Genomic DNA, 22,532 nt, shown 5'->3' with positions numbered 1-22,532 from the left:
ACGCCAAGTTAAATTCGGATAATGAATGGACCTCCTTATCTGGGCTTTCAGATATGAGGGTAGGATGTCTACTTAATTATGTGGAAAGAAAGTCTCTGTATGTGGAGTTTAGAGAATTTTAATGTTGGAGATAATGATGTGATTAATTGTAGGTAAGGTTTTCTATTGTGTTCTATGTTTTATCTCGAAAATTTCTATCTTGGAGTAATTTTTATTTTTGCGTCCTGAAGTTGACAAAGGAGGTACATTCAGGCTCATCTTTAGGTTGTATTTCACTTGGGTTGTTTATTAAATTTTGAACCTTACATATTATAATAGTCGCAAAAATATTTAATCGCTGCCAAGTTATTTTATTTGTTACAAACATTTGTCGAATTTTAAGTTATTAGTCACCCAGAAAATAATAAGCCTTTATTAAATTCAAATAGTATATGGTTTTCCTTTAATCATAGAATTTTCTAATGAAAACAGTTGCATGAAAAAAAATACACCAACGTTTTTTCAACCAAAAAATCTCGCATTCCGCCATACCTTTTCCGTAACAAACAGCATGCACTATTTACAACATGGGAGCTCACTAACTACGTTACGTTTCACGTCAAAGTAACAACCTAACACAATCCAATGAACCAGGCCAAATTACGCTACCAGAATATGTTGACTCGGCAAAAAAAGCGCCGTAGACCAACCAGGGTAACTTGACCTCTGGGTTGTTAGCTGCAGGTGAAAAACTCGGGGTCATGTTGGGATGGTCATGTGACAGGGAGGCATTTGGTAACAATATCGCAATTTATCAAACGAGGCACATTGTTGCGCCCCTCTCGGAGCTGAGCAACCTGTCTGCCTGTTTCGTCACGCTAAATGTTTGATTCAGAAGGATGGGTGTTGGGTTTCATTTGGTCTGATGGCATTTTTCAACAGATGTCGGACTGCTCATTGTCTGTGTCTTTCTCTAGTTTTGGAGGAAGGTTATTTTACTATTTGTAAGGGACAATCAAATGTAAAATGTATTAATATTGTAAAAAGTCTACTGTTTCAAAAAATGTTTGTTACATTTTTTTATTCCCATCATCGAGATCCAGTCCTTTGAAACTTCTTCCAAACACACATTTGATGATATAAAAGAGAGTCATAACCACTAGTCGATCATGAAATTGAGATATTTCCTAGGTAACTTAAGGTAGTGGAACTACTGTATCACAATTTTCTTGTAAGTACATTCATCTACATACAAACATCTGTACAGGGTCGGATATGCGTAAGATTTTTTTGCAAGTAATAATATTTTTTTTCTCGAGTTCAGATTTATTTGGCCTGCCTCCTTTATGCCTTATAAATTCATGGTAAAACCCTCCAGGTTTTCCTTTAATTTTATTGTGGCATAAAATTATTTCTTTTTGGTACGATTTATTTTTGTTTCTGTTTTTTGCAAACGCTTTTAAATTGTAAATTAAAGGAGCTTATATGAAGATGCAGCGTAGGCAATAATAGTAGACTGAAATTGAATCCTGAGGGGACTTTGCAATAATTACACAATAATTGGCAGATCGGTAATTACCACGCAATATTGTTAGTGTTGATAGACGCTGTCCATCCGACTGTGAAAATCAACAATTAATCCAATTATGCCCTTGGGGTGATGAGAAGACGTCTGTTTGTAGATCAGATGTCCAAATTATAATAGGAGATTGTAAATAAACATTTAATTTTGTACGATTCATTAAAATGTATTTTGATCTGTTTTTGATTAGGCTAATAAAGTCAAAAATAAATACATTTACAGCCTTACTTATAAAAATCAACTAATCATCTTCTAATCATTGTTTTAACTAATTACTACCCAAAGCCTTAAGTAGTGATTAAATTATTTTGACAATAAACGTTGCTTAAACATGTCTTAAGTAATGAACAGATAATGACATAAAAACATACTAATTTCTCAACACTACCGGAATGTTGGTAGCTTAAAAAAATATTTGTCATGAAAACGTTGTGTAATGGCAACAATGGCATCCGTAAAATATAAAATTAAAAAGTTGAACTGTCAATAAACCGGAAATGAAAAATCAGCTGGTAAGAATCCAGCCATTTTGCTAATTAGCGGGTTAAACAAGAGTGTGAGGCTACTTAATTTGACAGCTCATTTAAGACATTGCTAAGAAAATGATTTATTTCAGCCACGTTTATAAGTAAGATTTTTTCTTAAACATCCCTTAAGTATGACTTATTATTTTATAAGTAAGGCTGTAAATATCTTGAACGGCAAGACTTATTGAGAAGATTCCCCATTTTTGAACAACATTAAGGTTCTTCTATAATTTCCTACTTATGTATCAAGTCATTGAAAAACAATCACATTGTACCTAAGTGAGAAAATAAGCGGACCAAAAATCTGATCCTCACTTTCCCAGCTACACAATCAAAGTCCCTCTCTGTACTGACAAAATGCAGAGCAGGTGATGTTTTTATTAAAAAAATTCGTCAGCGCCACGCTCCAATCGAAATTAAGTTCAGCTTGTTTGCTCCCAAACTACTTGTTTTTTAACAAAAGACCCACAGATTGAAGTCATTTTGAGTTTAATTAAATGTTTCAGCGAAATATTGAGGTGCAACCCGCTATTTGTTTGATTTTCATAGCGTCATCCCGGGGGAATTAATATGTACATAGTGCTAATAAGTTGGGTTTTTGGTAAAGTAAATAAGAGTTGGATTTTCATTGCGATTCGCAGAAAAATAAACAACATTTTGTTACATTCACTTTATTCCTAGAATATTGTATAAAACCATTTTTGCTCCATTGTTTTTTTTTTTGTAAAATCTCTCCTGCAATACTAATTAAATCTTATGTATTAAAAATGATTTTTGTAGTAGGCATACCTCGCCTGTATCGTGAATAAATCATTATCTGACTTTGCCTACTATTTCTATCTGTATAATTATAGCTAGGTTCTCATAATAAACAAACAAACACCTATTGTCCCTTTCTTTTCCTGTATCCTTCAATATCAGCCTATCCTTATTACATCAGTGTGTATTAAGACACGTAATATCTGTCTATCTGGCTTGGCGCCAACGCCTTTAGTTTTCCCAATTTGGTGTAACCCCGACATTGCCTACGAAAATGATACCTAAATCCCTAGCTTGTCTGAACGTAAGAAAACACAATTTTCACATTATTAAGATGGAAAATATTCCGTTGTCTATTTTTCGTCCTCTACACGTGTCGTCGACGTAAATATATTATAGGTTTTCATTTGGGACATTGTTTGGGTGTGAAAGAGTTCAAGGACCTACGGAAGCCTTTTTGATCGGTATTTTTTGCATGTTTCATGTGTAGCCTTTGTTCCTCGAGTATTTTATTTTCCATTTTAAATTTTTCGATACCAACAATTCATCATTTATTTATACTGCTTTTAACGTAAAAAAATCAGCAGTATAGGTAGCAGATTTTTACATTTCTAGAATAGAACGCCTGCTTAATTTTATTCTTCCCACAACATCTTCAGTGCTCCACCATGATAAAGATGTCGGAGCACGAGACGGTTGTGAACGCTCTAATTCGCAACGTCCACAAATTGCAAGCCTTTCTAAATTACGGAAGACTGTTCGTCACGAGATCGCTAAGCACAAATGAGTGCGATCTACAACCGTCCGTCGATCGGGTCATCAAACTTTCCCACTACTAAACCCCACGGAAACCCATCCAATTACAAACGAATCGAACGTTAATTTAGCTCGATCGTGGCCCGAACCTTTCAAACGCACTTCATTAGACGCAGTACAAAAGCGGAGCCGATCAAGAAAAAAATAACAAACAAATTAGTACCACGGAACAAATAAGAAACGAGAGACAATATTACAAAAGAAAAGAATGGAGACGAGGTTTCAATAATAAATTATCAAAGGGAGGAGGGGGCGCCTAGGGACGACACCTCCCGGCGTCTTCCTTATTGTCTGTACTCGACTTTATGATGTGGTGCAAGTTACAGGCGATGGGAAAGAGAAATTAACTCTTTCTGTTTTTTTTTTTACCAAGCCGCCAATAATACCCCTTATGATGAAGTCACATTTTAGATACTAATACGGTTTTGTGTTATGAATGGAGACTCGTCATTTTACGGTCTTTAAACACTATTCTAAGCCTTTACTGAAATAATTTGTATTCTGACCTGATATTTTCGCCGGAACTGTTTATCCAGTCACATCTAGAACACAACCCATAAAATCGCTTCAAACGTCATGAATTTCAACCTACATCAGCGTTTAACTTGTACCAACTGTAAGTACGCGTTCACGTAGAACTTTTGTGATACAAAATTAGCGTTAGAAATAAAACAAAGAAATCGCCGAAGGGGATTCAAACAGGGTCGTTTTAATCAGCATCATGTGCGTCACTGGTTCACAATGATTTGAAATTTTGAACACAAGTGGATGATGGGCTAACTTTTATCATTCAAAATTGAAGGTTTCTAACTTTGAGTATTGTTCTTGAAGATTTTGGTGGACTTCAAGCGGTGAATGGTATGGAACGTTGTATAAGGTGTTCAGATGTCTTGCTTTAAACAGAGTGGTACCTTAAACTGAATTATATCGAGCATTTAAAAAATATAGAAACATTTGAAATCAATGAAAGTAATAACGAAAATGCTGCACCTACAACAGTAAATAAATACATTCGAAATTACGAACACAAAAATCACAAGTAAAATAATTTGGAACGTCAAGAAGAACATAAAAACTTTAGCTCGGCAATAAATCTGTAAGCTGAGAGAAATCTCAAAACACGAAATGAATAAATCGTGTACACAATTTTGATGGTAATGACAGCTTAAAACAAACGACTTGGAAAGTTCTCGAAGCCTCTGCTATCGACGTTCCGAAGTTGGGGACACAAGTTTATGATGAATAGACTTCCATTACTTGACTAACTGTTGCAAATAGTTGCTTTGTTCTGAATTGATTATCGTTAAATATAGTCGTGGAGAAAGTCTGAGATGAGACTGAGTTATTTCTAGTCAAAGATTTTCTTAAAACTTTACTTGCAATCACTGGTGCGATACGAAATTATTGAGTGCTTTTCGTCTTACTTAAATCTAACATTTAGAGAAGGCATGCTTTAAAATGGTTGACCAATCACAATTTCAATATGAAATAGCTGACTAGCTAAAACTTATGTTGCCTAAACAAATAGTTGCTTCTATCTACTATCATTCCAGTCTACATATTTAGAGGGAATTTTCTTTCGAAAACAAAAACAAATAATTTCAATATTCGCCGGGCATTCTCTATCATCGTTATTATATTTATTTGAAAATTTTCCGCATCCGAACGTCCGGTATGCCTGTTATTTAGCGCTGGCGTCTCGGCTCCTATTCGAAGGGGAAATATTTAATAAAAACCCGATTTTCTTTGAAACGCCCGCGATTTTAACGTGCCTCGCGCAAGTTATTGTTCATAATAGCTGATGGATTTATGTGAATTATTTTTTGGTGTAATTCCTTTAAAAATATATTGGGAATATCATATTTGTTGTTTTGAAAATAACAGCATCTGTCGACTTTATAAGTATTTCTAGGCACAAGGAATTTACATTTCTCGATCACCTACTAATACCGAACCAAATTTTCCCACGTAATCAATTCCTTAAGTTTGACGACGATCAAACACAAAAGCTGTTTAATCCAAAATCCTTTTGAGCACAACTCAAAGCCTAAACCATTTCCATTAACCGACACACTGGGAAACTTTATCGTTACATCTCATCTTAATATTGGTGCGTGGAGACTGGGTAAGAGAGTTTGGGATAACAGTGATCAATACGGGACTTGCCTTGAAACAATGTAGGTACATGTATGAGAGAAATATCGTAAGGGTCATGGTCGGCAGACGTTAGCAGGAGGGCTATACTATGTGTAGGGTTGACACTGATAGGCTTCAAATATGCGTAACTGCGACAAATATCCGAAAATAAAGAGAACAATTTCTTTCAGTTTTTTATATATTATCCTCAGTCCATGAAAATCACAAATAAAAAAATTGCAAGGTCCGAGATGAAATTAAAATTGCAAAACCTTTATATAACGTTATTTACGTTATCTTACAATTTTCTGAAGTTGAAGAGAGTTATTCTGGAGGACCTAAGAAATTCAGAAACAATTTTATGAAAGTCCAGCTTTCTACCAGAAAATAATTAAACATGCTCCCAAATTCCCTCATCACTCACACTTACCACAACAAACCACAGCTACCTTATTACTCACCTGTCCGAATCTCAAGACGCAGGTAAACCCCAAATTACTTTCGACAACCCTACCAGCCTGTCCTAAGGAGGGGACAATCGAAATCTGTGGGACGCTAGTGCCTTTTATCTGTAATGGAATAGACAGGAGCATCTAATGTCTGGACATGCGAGTTTAACTTAATGATTGGTTTAGTGGCCCTTCCGAAGCCCATCCGATGAGGGTATTCGGATATTTTTCCCTTACCCGGCTTTAAGGGGTTTGTTTTAAGTGGTATACTCGTGTTTTTTTGCGGATTTTCATTTGTTTTTTAATGTGATATTCATGTAGGGTTTTTGGTTCGTGTGTTTTGGTTATTGCTCTTAAATTGAATGTGGTACCGGTAGGGGTGTGAATAATTTTGAAATGCAAAAATGTTATTCAGGTAAATTGCGGAATATAAGTTTCCTTCTACCGTTGTTGTTGACCATTATTTTCGTTTATTATAATGGAGCAAAACTTCATAAGATACTTCCGCCTAAATATTACAGTCTTAACATCTCCAACAAAGTTTAGCATTGCGTTGCCGCTCACAATTTCTCCTGTTTCATTATTAAAATAATCCTTTTAAGCTTAAAATCCCCATTACACGAACTGGACTATCTGTGAGAATGTTCCGAGACATTTAATACATAATGTAGCATTTAAATGCTAATAAGAACTTGGGCTTGCCTCATATTTACGAATGCCCAGGCTAAGGGTCAGTAGACAGTAAAGAAAAACACAAAGCCAGTTCTGGAGTTGAAAAGAGAAAGTTGACTTGTTTGCATAGATTAGCCTGCCCTAGATTCTAGATGAAAGTATTGAAAGGATGAATTTTATCAGTCTACTTAAGGAGCAAAAATTGCAAGATGAAATCGGATCACAAAATACTGAAGCTTTGATGCCCTGTATATTTAAAAAGATACTGTTTAGCTTTATTTTGCATCCAAGTATTACTGACAGCGACACGCGCGATCCCCAATAGCCTGTGTGAGTGGGCGCTTAAACCGGAATTCATTACACAAACAGAATTGACCCCTCACAGGTAAATTACAAACTTAATCAACATAACGAACCAAACAAGAATGACCTTTAAGCTTTACACAATAAAGGTTACACAGAATGTAACACAGAACCTTGTTTATGCGCTAATAGGGAAGGGAATAAATAATCTTAAACTCATCTAGTAAGTCGGCAAATTTAATTTCGACGCTTTTAATAGATCCCGTCTTTGAGAATTCGGGAAGATCGGCGTTTGAAAAATTAAACTGAATTTAGTTAAAATTGTTGTTTATATTGAGCTCATTTCGGATAACGAAGATGCCTATTTACGTTAAATTCTGACTTGGAATTTTTGTGCACTGTTTTTTGTTCAACATTTTTAAATGGAATTCTTATTTCATTTTTGTTAACATTCTTTCAAAAACGTTTTTAAACTTTGTCAAGAATTTCAATTTTAAGTAGCACCAATAAAAATAATATTCTTAACCGTTTCAAAAAGGCACCATTCAGCAATAACTCCTAGACCGAAACGAATAGTACAAGAAAAACTTAATAAATCCATTAACGAGAATTTACTGACATCGAAATACTAGTTACCCCTGAATTCACTAAATCACCAGTTTTCATTACTCTCCCCTACAATTTGGGGACCTACGATTTATTTATTTTCATAAATGTTCTAGGTATTGGCCGTTGATAGTACCCTTAAGAATTGCGTAATTTTATGATTCGTAAAACAAAGGTTTACAACAGAAGGCCATACCTATTATGACTCTCAAGGGTATAGTGAAACGGGGCTAAGAAAGCAGTATTTGGAGCAAAACACTGGGTTTACAGATATATTATGATAATAGAAAACAAAATTGTGCCCTTAAAAATAAATGAGTTAACAATGATGTAACATTTCGATTTAATATTAAGGTTATATTAATACAACAACATTTACTTATGAATATTACTTACTTTAATAAATAATTACTTATATAACAAAACTACCAAAGAACGGAGAACTTAGCTTTTATCGAAAAGCTATTTCACCACTCTAGCAACGAGTTAATTAATACAAACATATCAATTAAACAATCTAAATATTACGTGTTGCTGCAGGAATGAAAATAATCACGGTTTTTCCCCTTCGTTAATTAATCAAAACTAACGACTAGTTCATAAAACCCATAATAGTCACACGTATTATAAAGCAATGTCAACTTGTTTTTCAAACCTTATAAATTATTCTGCATGATAAAATGAATTTCAACCAATCAAATCGCTCCAACTCATTGCTCCAGGCATGATTTATTCGAATGAGTATCGTTCTAGAACATCGCCATAAAATATTCGAAATTGAAAATTATATATTCCAAAATCAAATCCCTGAGGGAGTATTTTCTCACAGTCTCTTGATAGACGCTCTTCTTCATTCGAACAATAGCGAGCTAGACAAAAGGTGTATATTAAGACACTGGTCACGTAAAACTCGTTGCGAGTGGCTCGCTCTGCACGATATTAGGGAAAGGGGCGCTTTTTTAACTTATTATTGCCCCCAAAAACCCATTTTGTCTTCGCCAGTAATAAAATAAGGCCTTTTATGGACGAATTATGTGACGTTTATTAGACTGTTTGGGTACCAGTTAAAGCCTTGCATCCGATTAATGTGATATCAGAACTGCGTGCAGGAACAAAAAATATCAGTTGGAAAATGCTACGTTTATGGGGGTAGTATACAAAAAACACGCCATAACACGGAAGAGGGAAACGGTCGCGTTTGCAATGACCGCACACTTATTTCCTTTCAGCCGAGCGAGACTTGGTAACGGTATGAATAAACGGCGGGCGGAAGAAAATGTAGGGGAAAAAGCGTGTGGTGTGAATCGTATTGATTAATATCTGTATTGAATGAGAGGGCACGTGTTACTGAGAGATATATTGATAACGAATAATGATAAGAAGATTCACATTCTGATATTGCTGCAGAAAACTCAATCGAAGCTACGTGGAGTATGGAAATAAATCGACACAAAATTACATATTAAGGAGAAAATCCACCATCAAAAAACATGGCAGTGTAGGTGCGTAGAGCGATCTCGTTACGTCTCCGGAAATTAATGTTTCCTACCGATAGCTTCGCGAAATATTCACATAAATTATCTGCTCAGGTACTCCACCGCGTTGAATATGATAAACGATTAGTGAACCAGTTTTTGTGACGCCTTAATATATGGAACGATGCGCACTTAAGGGTTATATGAGGACCTAGATCGTCGGAGTAATTTGAATAGAGAGTTGATCGATTGGTTTTCCTATAGGCATAGTTTTTTCTCTATAAATCAAATTATTCGCAGGCAGTTTTACTACTGAATACTGCTGTTTGTACATTGAGACGTTTAGTTTTAATAGTTCTACCAGCCAAATCTATCAAAGATCTACAAACGAAAGTCGGAACCAACTAACAAAGGCACAATAATACTACCAAAACGTTTGTAAAGTTAACCTGTCACACTATTATTACAACCTTTAACATTAATTGGAATGACTTTCGTTAAAAGCCTTCGTCATGTATAAGTACTCCACAGGTTATTGTCAATTATAATCCGCATTGGCCACAGCAAGCGGCCCTGTGGGAGACCGGTGTAATCGTTACGAAAAACAAGCTTATTGCTTGTCATGTTACATTTATTAATTAATTTTTAGCTCGCTACTTCGTTTACATAAATCTTTAGCTTTTTATGTGAAGATTTTTCATCTGTGCTTTGTTTAACACTTTTATTATAGATCCTATTGAAGTGATTTTATAGCAATTTTCTGTAGTTACCCATTTTAAAATTCTTCTGGCTTGAGTACCTACGCTAAAAGCTACATCATTATGTTAAAAATTACACATTCCTCTTATCCTTAGACCCAATTTTATCACAAGCTCACATAAAAATCACGTAAATCATCCAAACATGTGATAAGCCGTTCCATTCATTACCTCTGGAACTCAATTGATACAATAAATCATTCGAGATTGCTGGTCCCACTAACCTTACTTAAGACGTATGTTCAATAGGCGTACCTGAACAAACAGATAGGTGGCCGTATAAAAAGAACCATAATCCGCTTTCAAAGAAAAGCTTTTAGACTTTATCGTTCCAAATTTACATGTCAATGTAGCTTTATAGACCTTACGAAGGCGTGAACCGAACCTCTTTCGAGTAGACCTTGATGGTAGGGTCGATGAAAATTTTACATTTGTACCCATTTTTATGACTTGCGATGTTAAATTCAGCTATTATGATAGTAAAATTTTTGACGCAGGTTTTACTGTCTGCGGCAGAGCTGGTAATGTATTTAGTGGTTTATGTTATGTGCATGCTTAAACTAATGCAGGTTTTAGTCAATGAACATATTCTCTAAAATACTTTATCTTTTAATTTTATTACAAATGATGAGCGTTAGGCTAATGACACGTTCTTTTGTAATAAGATCCTTAAAAAACTACGGTTTACAAACATTTACAAAGTCTTTCTCCGGTACCTGTGATGAAGAAAGATTGACGTGCTTAAAGCAGAAAAGAAAAAATTACAATTACCAAAGAACTAAAATTCTATATAAAGTATAAAGCCAAATACAAACATCCCCACAGTAAATATTTCAAAAGGTTAATATAAAACAAGTGTAAGCTTGTCATTCAACAATGTTTTCTCGTACTCAGCGTCAACAATGTAATTAGACTATTTGGCTTGAGACTGCTTTAGCCGAGCGGAACCGCGCTGAAAGCATTAGCGCTGAGCTCCATGTTACAACAAAGAGCTCTAACGACTCCAAGCACAATATACTACAGCCTCGCACAGGATTCTCAAAATTAAACAATCAGCCCGCACACAAACACATCAAGGAAAAAGAAAAAACAATTTTTCTCTCTCCTCAAAACGAATTGATTTATTGATATATAAAATACGGAGAACGAATGACAGTAGACGAAATAAGAAATAATCATTGAAAAGCAAAGTTGTGAGGTCTTCGACGAAATAAGGCTCTTTACAGATATTACCGAAACGAAAAACGATGAAAAAAATATCGCATCGACAAATAAGCGAGACGGTATAAAAATGAATAATCGGGCATAACGAGAGCTTTCGTACATTTATTCGTCTGTTTATTCAGTTTGGCGCTGGGGCTGCCAAGTTGCCAATAAAAACATTTTCATAGCTCGCATTAAAACACTGGCGAAAGTGAACGCCCTCAAATAATCAATACAGAAACCCTCCATGGCGGGAGTCGGCGGGCGCAGGTACGCGCCGCCCGCGCCCCGCGCCCGCCCCGCCGACGCCCCGCAGCCGCCCCGCCGGTTCCGCGGTCATAGAATAGACAGACAGACGACTGTGCACTAGTTCGGACGTCAATATTTTATGGCGGGCGATGGCGTGGGCATTACCGCACAGGTGCTAAAACGGCAACTTCGTTAATATGTTCCTACTAGAATTGAGAATGTCGACGGCTCGCTACTGCCAGTAAGTTCCTTCTGATATTACGTTCACTATTAAGTTTTATATCATGTAGCATGTGCTAAGATATACAACTAACGACTAGGGTTGACTCCCTGAGGACGAACGTACAACTAAACCGCTTTTTGGATTAATATTGGAGGAAAACGGTATAATAGAGAGTAGAGAGTTATAGGTCAGGCTTTATTGATTTTCCTCGTATTCTCGTGTAAACTTATGTAACAGCTTATTGCTGGTAAACACGCGGAAGCCTCAATGGATGCAACAGTTGATAATATAATTCACGGACGAGTGTACCGCTCGCTGTTAACAGTCATAACTATAGCCAATAAAATATATTTGAATACATTCCCACACGAAGCTCTTACAAGGACGAGGCGGCAGTAAAACGAATAAAAGATCTGGAGATATTCCATGTTTGACCTTAGTATGGTAATAGCCATGATTTTATTAGTAGAAAATATTCACACAATATTTCGACGTACAGTAATAAAACTTATAAGTAATAGAGTATAAAGTAGTAAAAATATTATCAAGTTAATTGAATTCAACGTCTGTCGGGATATTTATTCTATGGGAGCGGCGTGCAGCCTCTGTGCTGTCTAAACCGATTGATGCGACTGAATTTTGTCCATGAAACGAAATTTCGTTTCGTTTCCAATGCGCTTAAGAGCTTTGGCGAGGTGGGTGACCTTTTTATTTACTTTAAAAAAAGTACTTCCAGGTACACCGCCCCTTTTCAGAAAACTCCCTTTGGGACTTGCAGCGTTCATACAACTGAAATTGTTTTTTTTCTTTTCCAAAAAGTAATTTAAGTACTGTATCAGAACCTAAAGCATAGATAACTAAAATGATAAGAACAAAAGAATGGAAATATTAAACAAATGCGAGAAGAAAATCTTAAGATGATCTTAGCGAATCAAAGGGTTTTCGTATCCGAACTAATCTAAAGTGGTCGCGTAGAAAACATTGTGAAGCCCACACAAATTATAGGAAACACCTTAATTTTTGCGTCCAGAAATAAATCTCGTCAATAATATTTAACTAGGGCGGCTATTCGGTAACATCAGTGTCGGCCGTGCGCTTGAAGTGTATGGTTGTGTCAGAAAGTGCATAGAGGGCGGAGTGCATCGTGTATCGTCCACTATCACTCACGTATGTATTTTTAATTAGCCAAATACATACATAATTTATGTATATTTTTGGTCCCTCGTTTCTATCAGTTGAAGAATTTAAGGGTAGTTATTGAATGGAAAAAGCGATCATTGTGGCGAATGGTTTTCCCATTCCCCGCCGCAAATTTTGTGGGTAGACGCGTCCGAATTGTTGGCAACGTATTTCAGCTCACACGATAGGCCGCAAAGCGTCTGTGTTGTGGTTTTGTTATTCGACTATTTAGCCTTTTGGTAGGAAGTATGTATTAATAGTTTACGGAGGTTTTTGTGTCGCAGTCACGCGGTTTGACGGATCCCGGTGGCGGGTGCCCCCCCCCATATCACGGCGACCTGTAGATACACGCAGACCGGCGGGTGGTTCGATTTTCTCCCCCTCCTCTAGTGAATGTATCTATATTGAATCTGTCTGCATCCGTTTAATGTATGAAAGAGTTTTAACTCTTTTTGAACTAAAATGTTTGGTGGAATATAATTGTTCCTTTGTTATTTATTGTTCGGCGTTTGGTTCAAGTTTACGGTTAAGGCGTTTTTGATATTCAGCAATTATTACCGACTACTTTTAGACGTTTTAGTTTTGTATAATGGCAAATTTTCACTTTGGTGATGCGATGATGTTATTAGAGCTCGTCATATTTTTTTTTTCACTTTCAAATGAAGATTAAATTTTATTGAACGTCATCTAGTAATGAGATCCGTATTCTTTTGTTTCAGATAAAACATGGCGCAAAGATCAGACGTGCACATAGCACGGTGGCTTGAGGAAGATAGAGAAGAAGACTTTATCGACGGGCCAGCAGGTTCTGATGATGACCTGGATCATCTTGAAGAGCAGTTATATAGCACTACAAGTGAATACGGGAGTGGAGCCGACGATGACACAGACATGGATGATCTGGACTGGGAAACTGTCTTCAATGCAATTGAAGGACCTAGTTCCAGCTTCAATTTAGGTCTAGAAGGCACTAAGTGGATGAAGGACCCTGTGGATGAGAGAGTCCAATTACAAAGGGAAATCAACCCAAAAATTGTACCAGGGCCTAAAGATTTTGCAAAAACGAGAAAAACCCCATCAGAATGTTTTGATTTGTTCTTTGATGAAAGTATTATTTACATGATTGCAAAATTTACAAATGAAAGAATCATTAAAGAACAGAAAAAGTTCGCAAGAGAGAGAGATGCTAAACTGACTGACGAAGTAGAAATATATGCACTGCTAGGTATTCTGTTCCTCAGTGGAAACTTAAAAACAAGCCGAGAAAACTTCTTGCAACTATTCGAATCCAGAAGAGGAATTGGGATGGAAGCCATTTACCTGGCAATGAGTTCTCAAAGATATAGGTTTCTAATGAAGAATCTTCGTTTCAACGATCCTGCCACTGAACGCATAACTGAAGATAAAATGGCACCAATAAGGGTGTTATTCCAAATTGTTGTAAACAATTTTCAGAAGCATTTCACACCCAGTCATGAGCTTAACTTGGGGGAACTACTGACTCCTTATAAAGGACGATGTGTATTCCGACAGCACATGCCGAAGAAAGCTGTTAAATATGGCATCAAAATGTTTGCATTAGCAGACTGCCAGTATCCGTACACTTACAATTTGGAATTGTACGTGGGTGATAATCCTGGACTATATGATGTTAGTAATACTAAGGTAGACATTGTAGTGCGAATGACTGACCCAATCCAAGGGGAATATCGCAATGTTACGATGAATAATTGGTTCACGTCTTTGATGGCTGGCGAAGCCTTGTTTGACAAAAAAATTACAATAGTTGGAGCAGTGAAACCAAATAACAAAGAAGTGCCAAGAGTATTCAGAACAATCAAAGATAAAGCTTTATATTCTTCGCATTTTGGATTTTGTCACGTTGCTGCTCTCGTCCAATACATTTGCAAGCCTGATAAAGCTATTCTTGTGATGTCAACAAAGCATTGTCAGGGTTACATCAATATAAACTCTGGTGATCAACTGAAGCCAGAAATCTTGGTTTATTACAATCGAACGAAAAATGCGGTAGAAACTATTGACAAAATGTGTTCAAAGAATGATGTAACGAGGAATTCTCGTCGCTGGCCGCTGACTATATTGTTTCGTTTGCTGAACATAGCCGCTATAAACGCATTGTGTGTGCTAACAATAAACAGAGGGCAGGAGAGAAGCGTGCGCCGGGAGTTTCTAACTGAACTAGCGCTCAGCATGATAAAGCCGTTGGTGCAAAGAAGAATGTACACAGACAACATACCGAAGATAATAAAACAAAAGATGTGCGAGTTATTGAATATGCCCATACCGCTGGATGTGGAATTGAACATAGAATTGAATGATAAGCCTTCAACGTGTGGTCGCAATGGGCCTCGTGGAAGATGCCATATCTGTAGACGAGCTCACATGAACAAAACTACTCGAGAAGTTTGCGTGATCTGCACGAAATTTACTTGTTTTGAACACAGTAAATACATGTGCACCAATTGCTTCATTAGACATACCAAGTAATTTTTATATTATGTTTAAGTCGTCAATGATACTTGATGTGATTGTGATTGTAAAGGGCCAAAGTGATTTAATATTTGGACTGCCTAATTTTAAAAATATGTTAATCGTATTAAATACTAGTTGAACTACAGCGTTGTGCGCATATTATAAGACTTATTAATACTCATACGAATAGGTTAAGTGTGGACAAAAACGTCCTTTCAGTGAAAATTTTAAAAATGTATCACTGATTCAATGCAATTATCTTGAGTAAACTCATGTATCACTATTTTAGTGTAGTAGGTATCACGTTGTGATTTATTTAATAAAGACAAGTTTGGAACTTTACCGTCTTTTTTATTTCTTACTTCTATAAACCTACCAATACCAAATAATCCTGTTTAATAACCTACTTAGCAACAAGTGTTAATCCACACAATAAATAAAATACATATAACAGAGACTATAATAGGAGCAGTTTTATTTCCGAACCACATAATAAAGACAGATACTCTGTAACTGCCAGCAAAAATGGCCTTTATGGTTAAGCAAATAAGGTTGAATGTAATGTGATTGGTTAAAGGAGTTTCAGTTTGTTTAATTAATCATCTGCGTTAGCGGAAAATCGAGCTGTTTGCGAACAAAATCGTCTAAAAAGTTTGAGGGCTGACAAAGATTTTGACAGCGGCTGTCTATCAGCGTTATTTGCTGTTATTAGCTCATTATACTTAGTGTCACCATTGTTTTGCAGATTCAGAGTTAAATGATAATTATCAAAGTATATTTTAGCCATATTTTGGATATAGTTTAGCTTATATAAGACCTTTATTTTGGGGTCGCATTCCAGTCTTACCAGACAAAAATTAGTACCAATGTTTTAAATGGCCCCTTGTAAGCCTGGTCTGGTCATGTAGCAGGTACCAACCAATTCATATTGCCTTATTATGAATAATTATTTATATTACTTAATGTGGCTCCCGTTGACTTCAGAATTTTCATATTTTGTGATAATTATTCCAACAAATTACCGAATTTGATTAATAGCACAAACCGCGAATACCTTCGCCAAATAATTTCAGCCGAGCCAATAAATTCATCAGATATCTTAGCTGTTTTGAACCGCATTGTTTCAGAACCAATCCACAACTAATCTAAGTTCTTCTAAAGATAAACTTCGGATTTCAGTTACAGTAACTGTTATTGATTCATGAAGGGGTTATCGTCAAATCGTAGTCAATGGTAGGTACTTTTGTTTAATGTTAGTTATTTTTTGTGTTGATATATTTTAGAGTCCACTTACTTTAACAATACTATAATTATTAAATTAAATAAAATAATATGTGTCTGATTACTATTTTTTTTAAGTAAGGCAGAATTTAGACGATATAGGTAACTATCACAATTTAATCCAGTTACTTTTTTGTCTCTAGCTCAGCTCATTTTGCATTATATTCTCTGTATAAATCCTTACCAACTAGAATGTTATATTAATTATATGTCAGAATCAGTCTGAAAAACAAAGTAGAAAAGAGCAACAACAGAAAATTCTTAGATTCTTAGATATAATTAAATTGCAGCGTCCATAACAGTAAGGTTTAATTAAACTCACCAGCCAGAATATACAGCACATTAAAACCCGCAGTTTAAATAAAACACGCATAAAGACCTCTTTATATATTCATCTTTTTATCTAAACATCTACAGGAACCTTATTTCGGGCGCCCAGTTATTTTCACGTTATCAGGCGTACTAACTAACCTTTATGGGAGCCCTTCACTAAGTGCCTCAGTCTAATTAAGATTAAAATACACTAACTTTTCCTGACATTTTTAAGCCCAGGCCATAAATTAATAAGGCTGGGCCCATAAAGTGGCCCACGTGCGGAGGCCTTAAGCCTCGGACTGGGAAGGCCATTCATTAAAACTTACAACAATGGACTCGGATACGGATATAATTCAATAAGCATCTACCGTCCTGCAAGTTGGCCAATATTTTACAACTATGAATAGGGATGTGTGGCCAACTACCGATGGTAGGGAGTCCTCGTATGTGGGATCATTTTGGAGAACATTTTCATGATAATGTAAAACTTACTAGAAGGGACAGAAGTAATAGATACGCAGGAGTATTTGAGCAGAGCTATTAAAAAAAAACATATGATTTAGAAAGCTACAGTTTTTCTCTCGAGACGTGTAATTTAAATTAAAAATAAAATTACTCAATAGATAACACCAACTTACAAAAAAACAAAAATAAATCTTAACTTTAAAACCCAAAACCCTTTTTCAAAATAATGAATCTTAGTGTTACCATAATAAATTGTACTGGTCCAAAAATTTCTTCATACATAATGTAATATAAGCCATTTAGCTTAGACATATAACCGCAAGCACTTAATTATAAAATAAATGCTGTGTTGATGATTTTCTAATTAACAATTTTGTAATTTATACTAACAACTTCATCAGCATTTACTCAGTATGTTATTATAAGTAAATGCTTGGTTTTCACTTTTGAAGTTATCAAACTACATTTGTTATAATGTTATTTGCAAATTTTTGAGCTGATGTCAGCGTCTGAAATGTTTTAATTATAATAGCCATGCGATTCATACATCAATATTTAACCGAGTCCTTTATTTATACTAAATCTACGAGTTTATTTTATTGAACTCGTTAATCTTAGGATCTATAGACCACATCGATGAAGGTGTGACTGATGAAGTAGACTATCCAGGTGTGAGGAGTGGATATTTAATAGAGTGGACTTTGATATAACTCCTAATGAGAATCTTAATATTTTTTCTCTTCCAACCTCCTTAATATTTTTACTCCACATTCAATTGCAAACTAGACAGTCCTAAAACAGATTTCCACCCATCATTTTTCCAAAAACCGCCTGTAAAAAATCCTCAATATTTCGCATCCACTGCAGCACGCATAAAATAAAATTGTGCCAAACTCCACAGCAGCGGCGGTCAGCTATACATTATTATTATGTTACATATGATCCCGTTTGCGAGCTAAAAGTTTAGAAACTATACGGCTAGCCAATTTGAATCGTAACTTAGTGAATTTCATTTCAGCATGTTAGAACTTAGCTTTTGTTCGCGGACGTGATGTTAAAGCGCATTATTCAGGTGGTCGGTCTAATACAATTATGGAAGTTGGGATTGTGTGTAAATGTAGCAAAAGGCTAGATACAATACATTTTTGTTAAGCGTTTTTTGAATTTCTAAATATGTTTATAGATCCTGCCAGGGCTGCGGGATTGTCCAAGAGAAAAAATATGGTGGGTTCTAGTATATTATATATAATATTTTAAAGTCTATTTTGGGGACTGAATAAAAATAAATACTACTTTAATTCTAACGCATATTTAGTATTCCAACACAGAACTAAACTAACCCCAAACTTTAAAACAACTGACATAACACTCACAACTAATAAAGACCTTAGCCCCGTTAAAACCAGAAAAGGTTCTCAACCGAACAGCGTACCAACATAAACACATATTCAGCTAACAGCTAACAAGGTCTGCGGTAACGTCACGTACTTGCCTAATCCCACACGCCGCCATTATAAATACTATTAGGTACCTACCCCACCTCGCAATCTCTAGGGATCCAACCACCCCCGCTTGCAATTTCCCCCAAAACTATCCCGCATTAATCCCCAGCTCCGTAAAGGTTTTTATTATGAGGCTATGACGAAACAATTGGTATAAAAGGATCCCTTTTGGCCTTTATACGGCGATCCAAAAAATAATAATAGGAAATATGGAGCTGCAATGAAATTTTGTGATCGCATGCGTTAGTGTCAAACAGTTTGTTTTTATGACAAAAAACGTAGGTGAGGTACGTGCGGTGCTTGCGTAATGCTCGTTTGAACACGTTTGAAGGTAGTGTATGTGCGAAGCTGTAAGCAAATTTGGGTGCGTTGACATCCAGACTCAGGTAATTGGAGCTCCAGGCAGGTTTAGAGCACACTTGCTTTCAAGACAGGTGGCAATAATGTGCCAGATTTAGTCGCACTTCTTTCGAGATCATTGCTGAGATATCTTATACTAAAACTTGATTTTTGTATAGGTTTATTGTTTCGATCATCACATAAATTCTGTCTGTGTGCCAAAAAGAGAAAGCAAGATTTTATTGATACCTAATATTTTTATTGATACCAAGAGGACCGTTAAGCCATTTTAAATAATGTATGATCTTCTTAGTATTCCCCCATTGGAAAGTTTTTTCTGTATTATTTCCGTTTGTTAATCCGCAGAAGATATAATATTCTTTTACTTAACTTGTGGGGGAATTGTTGGCGAACACAGACATGGCTCATGCAACTTTCATTATTCAGAAATATTCTTCTTGTGACGCTACAATAAATATTAAATTTTACGACGCGACGATAAAACAAGATCCATGTGCACAAAAGAGTATCACGTATAATGGAAATAAGCGAGTGCCTAAACATTATTTCCTAAAGATAAAAGCTTAAAATAAAACGTTTCAGAGCTTAATAGAAAATTTTAGCATAAAAACAGCGTTCCAGATATCAAAAGAGAAAGGAATTATGTGTAAACAAAGATGATCACGGCTCATTTCCGAGGCAGCGCCGCAAATAAAACATTCATGCAGTACCGTTAACTGAATCACCCCTCCTACAGCTAAACACCGTATTATTTGGCTCACGTTCCTATTTTACTCAACTTACTACAGGAGGAGCCGCGGCACACCTCGCCAATATTTTTCCGTCAACTCCGCATTTATATGATAATGCGTACCTTAGCAGGAGGTTCGGTACTGATCCGGCTGAGTTCTGAAAATTCCCGAACTCGTAAATCTAATTTCGGTGCCCACCTAAGTTCGAGCTCATATTTGCCGGCAATTCAGCGTCGCGTTTTGTTTGAGATTCGACCTTAACTCCAACTTATGAGTAGTGCTGTTGACGTTTATCGATAAATTCTAGATTATAGTTAGACTATAGATATTTATCGACAACGATAGCTGGCCAATAAAATTTTATTGTAGCGATAGTGGCGCAGACGATAGCGAAAGGAAATTGACAGTTTCAAAGTCCCAATACAGCGAAACTGTGTTAATAACTTTGCTCGGTTGAAATGTTCCATCTAGTTTTGTACGATTTTATTTCAGCAATATAGAAGTTTTGTGCTCGGAATATTAACGTTGTTTACACAGAACTGGACATCAATAATTTGTGTTTTTGTATAAAACTGAAATTATTGGCTCAAGTCTGTATCTTCTACATAGTAATTTATGATATCACATACCACACACATTTTTTTGTTATATTTGCAGCGTTCAAAATGTATATTTTAAGAAAACATCGACAAATATGAGAACATCCCTTTTTAAGCACGGAAAATATGTAGATCCGGAGGTGTGGAGCATTAACTTTTTCTTTTTGTTTGCGAGATATTTTGCTTTTTAAATGTACATACGTTATGTTTTATACTGTCTCCCTTATGTGGAAAAGGGAGAATAAGAATCAGTTTCTGATTCGATTTGAGTGCGTTATACACAATTTGAATACATAAATAAGTATTCAAATGAAAGGATTTTATTTTTCATTTTATCAAAAGTCTGCTTGAGTATTCCAAAAACTCCGAACCACAATTTTATGAGCAGCAATCGGTCTGTCTTACAAATTGTAAAATGGTACATAATTTTCGCTGGTTTATGAATATAACTATTATAAATAAAAATATCACCTTTGAAGGACAGCGCAAAAAATATAGTTTCACAATTTTTTTTTTTTAGTTATATTAAAAAAATTCTTCACAACAATGAAGTGAAGAAAATTTTCAAAGAGATGTTGCCAGTTCACCGAGCCGTTTGGGCAGCACGTACACCAGATAAAACATTATAAAACTAAAGAGGGGCGAATAAAGAACTTTTATTATTAGTTAGCCGACTGAGCAAGCACGAGGGTACCGTAAGGTCAATTTTATCGAAACTTCTTCCCAACACTACAGCCAATTTGTTAAACTAAAGTAACTTAATATTTATGGGCGAAGTGTTAATTAAGTGAAACACTTAATTAGTGCGTAAAAGAATTGGCGCTGGCTAAATTAGTTTTTTGAATGACAGACTTTATTGAAGTTTTTATTGCTTTTGTAATGTTTCTTTATAAACAAAAGATAAAGTACACCACTTGTTACACTAATTAATTTGTTTGTAATGAAAAAATCCTAACGCTAAATTATATGAAAAATAAGTTGTTCAACCTATTTAAAATGTAATAAATAATTTATTTGGTTCGGCTTGTCAAAAACTTTTTTATTATTCATATTAGTGCAGGTTCCACAGATAGCAAAACAAGAAGGGTAGATATAAAACAACTGAATAAACATTCAGTTCTTAATTTGAGGAGCTCAAACAAACGCACTGAAGCAAATATTGTGATAAGACGTACATCAAAAATAATTAAAACACGAACAGATGCAGGGGGTGCAATTAAAGCAATTACCGACGCTCCCTTCGGAAATAAACCTGATTTATTTACTCGAATTAATCTAGCGAAAATGTCAATATTACACATTTACACTCAAGAGAGGAAAAAAGGATCGCTTTAATTTAAAAAAAATCTTTGCAATGAAAGCAGAAGGGGTCGCAATAAATTACATTAAATGCCAAATTAATTAAATACGGACGAGAAAGCTACCGAACCTTCGGGAGAAAAATAAATCTAATCAAAATTCATAACTTAATAGAAGTGGGTCTAATTTTGGCGTTATATTTAATGACATAATTGTCCTTTTCGGTCCTGAGTTTTGGCTTCTGAACATGCAGATTTAATTTTAACTTTAACCCTTAAGAGTGCCTCTGAGAGGCTCAAAAAGCAAAGCTTTTCCTACTGCCAGTGTTACCTAAAGTGACACAGACGTTATAGGGTAGCTTTACTTTATTTTTTCTAGTACCGTCAAACCCTACTGGTTTAAATCTTCCAGGCCTTAAAGCTGGCACTTACTACTAACAGAGGAATTTATTATATTTCCATGGAACATTTTTAATCAATTTATCTTCACCACAAACCAAAAATATAATCTTCATTATCACAAACCGCCCACTGATCCAAACAATAATTTAAGTGGCCAAAAAATTATACAT

The 22,532-nt window shown here is 35.6% G+C and overlaps 2 protein-coding genes across 3 annotated transcripts in view; one reads left to right on the top strand and one right to left on the bottom strand.

Annotated features, from left to right (window-relative positions):
• LOC110369850 (acyl-CoA:lysophosphatidylglycerol acyltransferase 1) overlaps nt 1-22,532 on the bottom strand; it is a 236,573-nt gene that overhangs the window by 17,863 nt on the left and 196,178 nt on the right. The gene's annotated exons all lie outside the window — the stretch shown is intronic.
• Nucleotides 11,617-15,748, top strand: LOC110369851 (piggyBac transposable element-derived protein 4). Of its 2 annotated transcripts, none has more exons than XM_021325431.3 (2): nt 11,617-11,755; nt 13,636-15,748. In XM_021325431.3, the coding sequence occupies exon 2, from the start codon at nt 13,643-13,645 to the stop codon at nt 15,422-15,424; it is 1,782 nt and encodes a 593-aa protein (XP_021181106.3). In that variant the 5' UTR covers nt 11,617-11,755; nt 13,636-13,642; the 3' UTR covers nt 15,425-15,748. The 2 variants fall into 2 exon arrangements, with proteins under 2 accessions (XP_021181106.3, XP_021181104.3); XM_021325429.3 differs by lacking the exon at nt 11,617-11,755 and adding an exon at nt 12,799-12,904.

The sequence above is a fragment of the Helicoverpa armigera genome, chromosome 16 (genome assembly GCF_030705265.1).
Source record: "Helicoverpa armigera isolate CAAS_96S chromosome 16, ASM3070526v1, whole genome shotgun sequence".
Classification (NCBI taxonomy): Eukaryota; Metazoa; Arthropoda; class Insecta; order Lepidoptera; family Noctuidae; genus Helicoverpa; species Helicoverpa armigera.
Note: the sequence above shows the minus strand (reverse complement) of the source record. Positions and strands in the feature narration are given on the sequence as shown.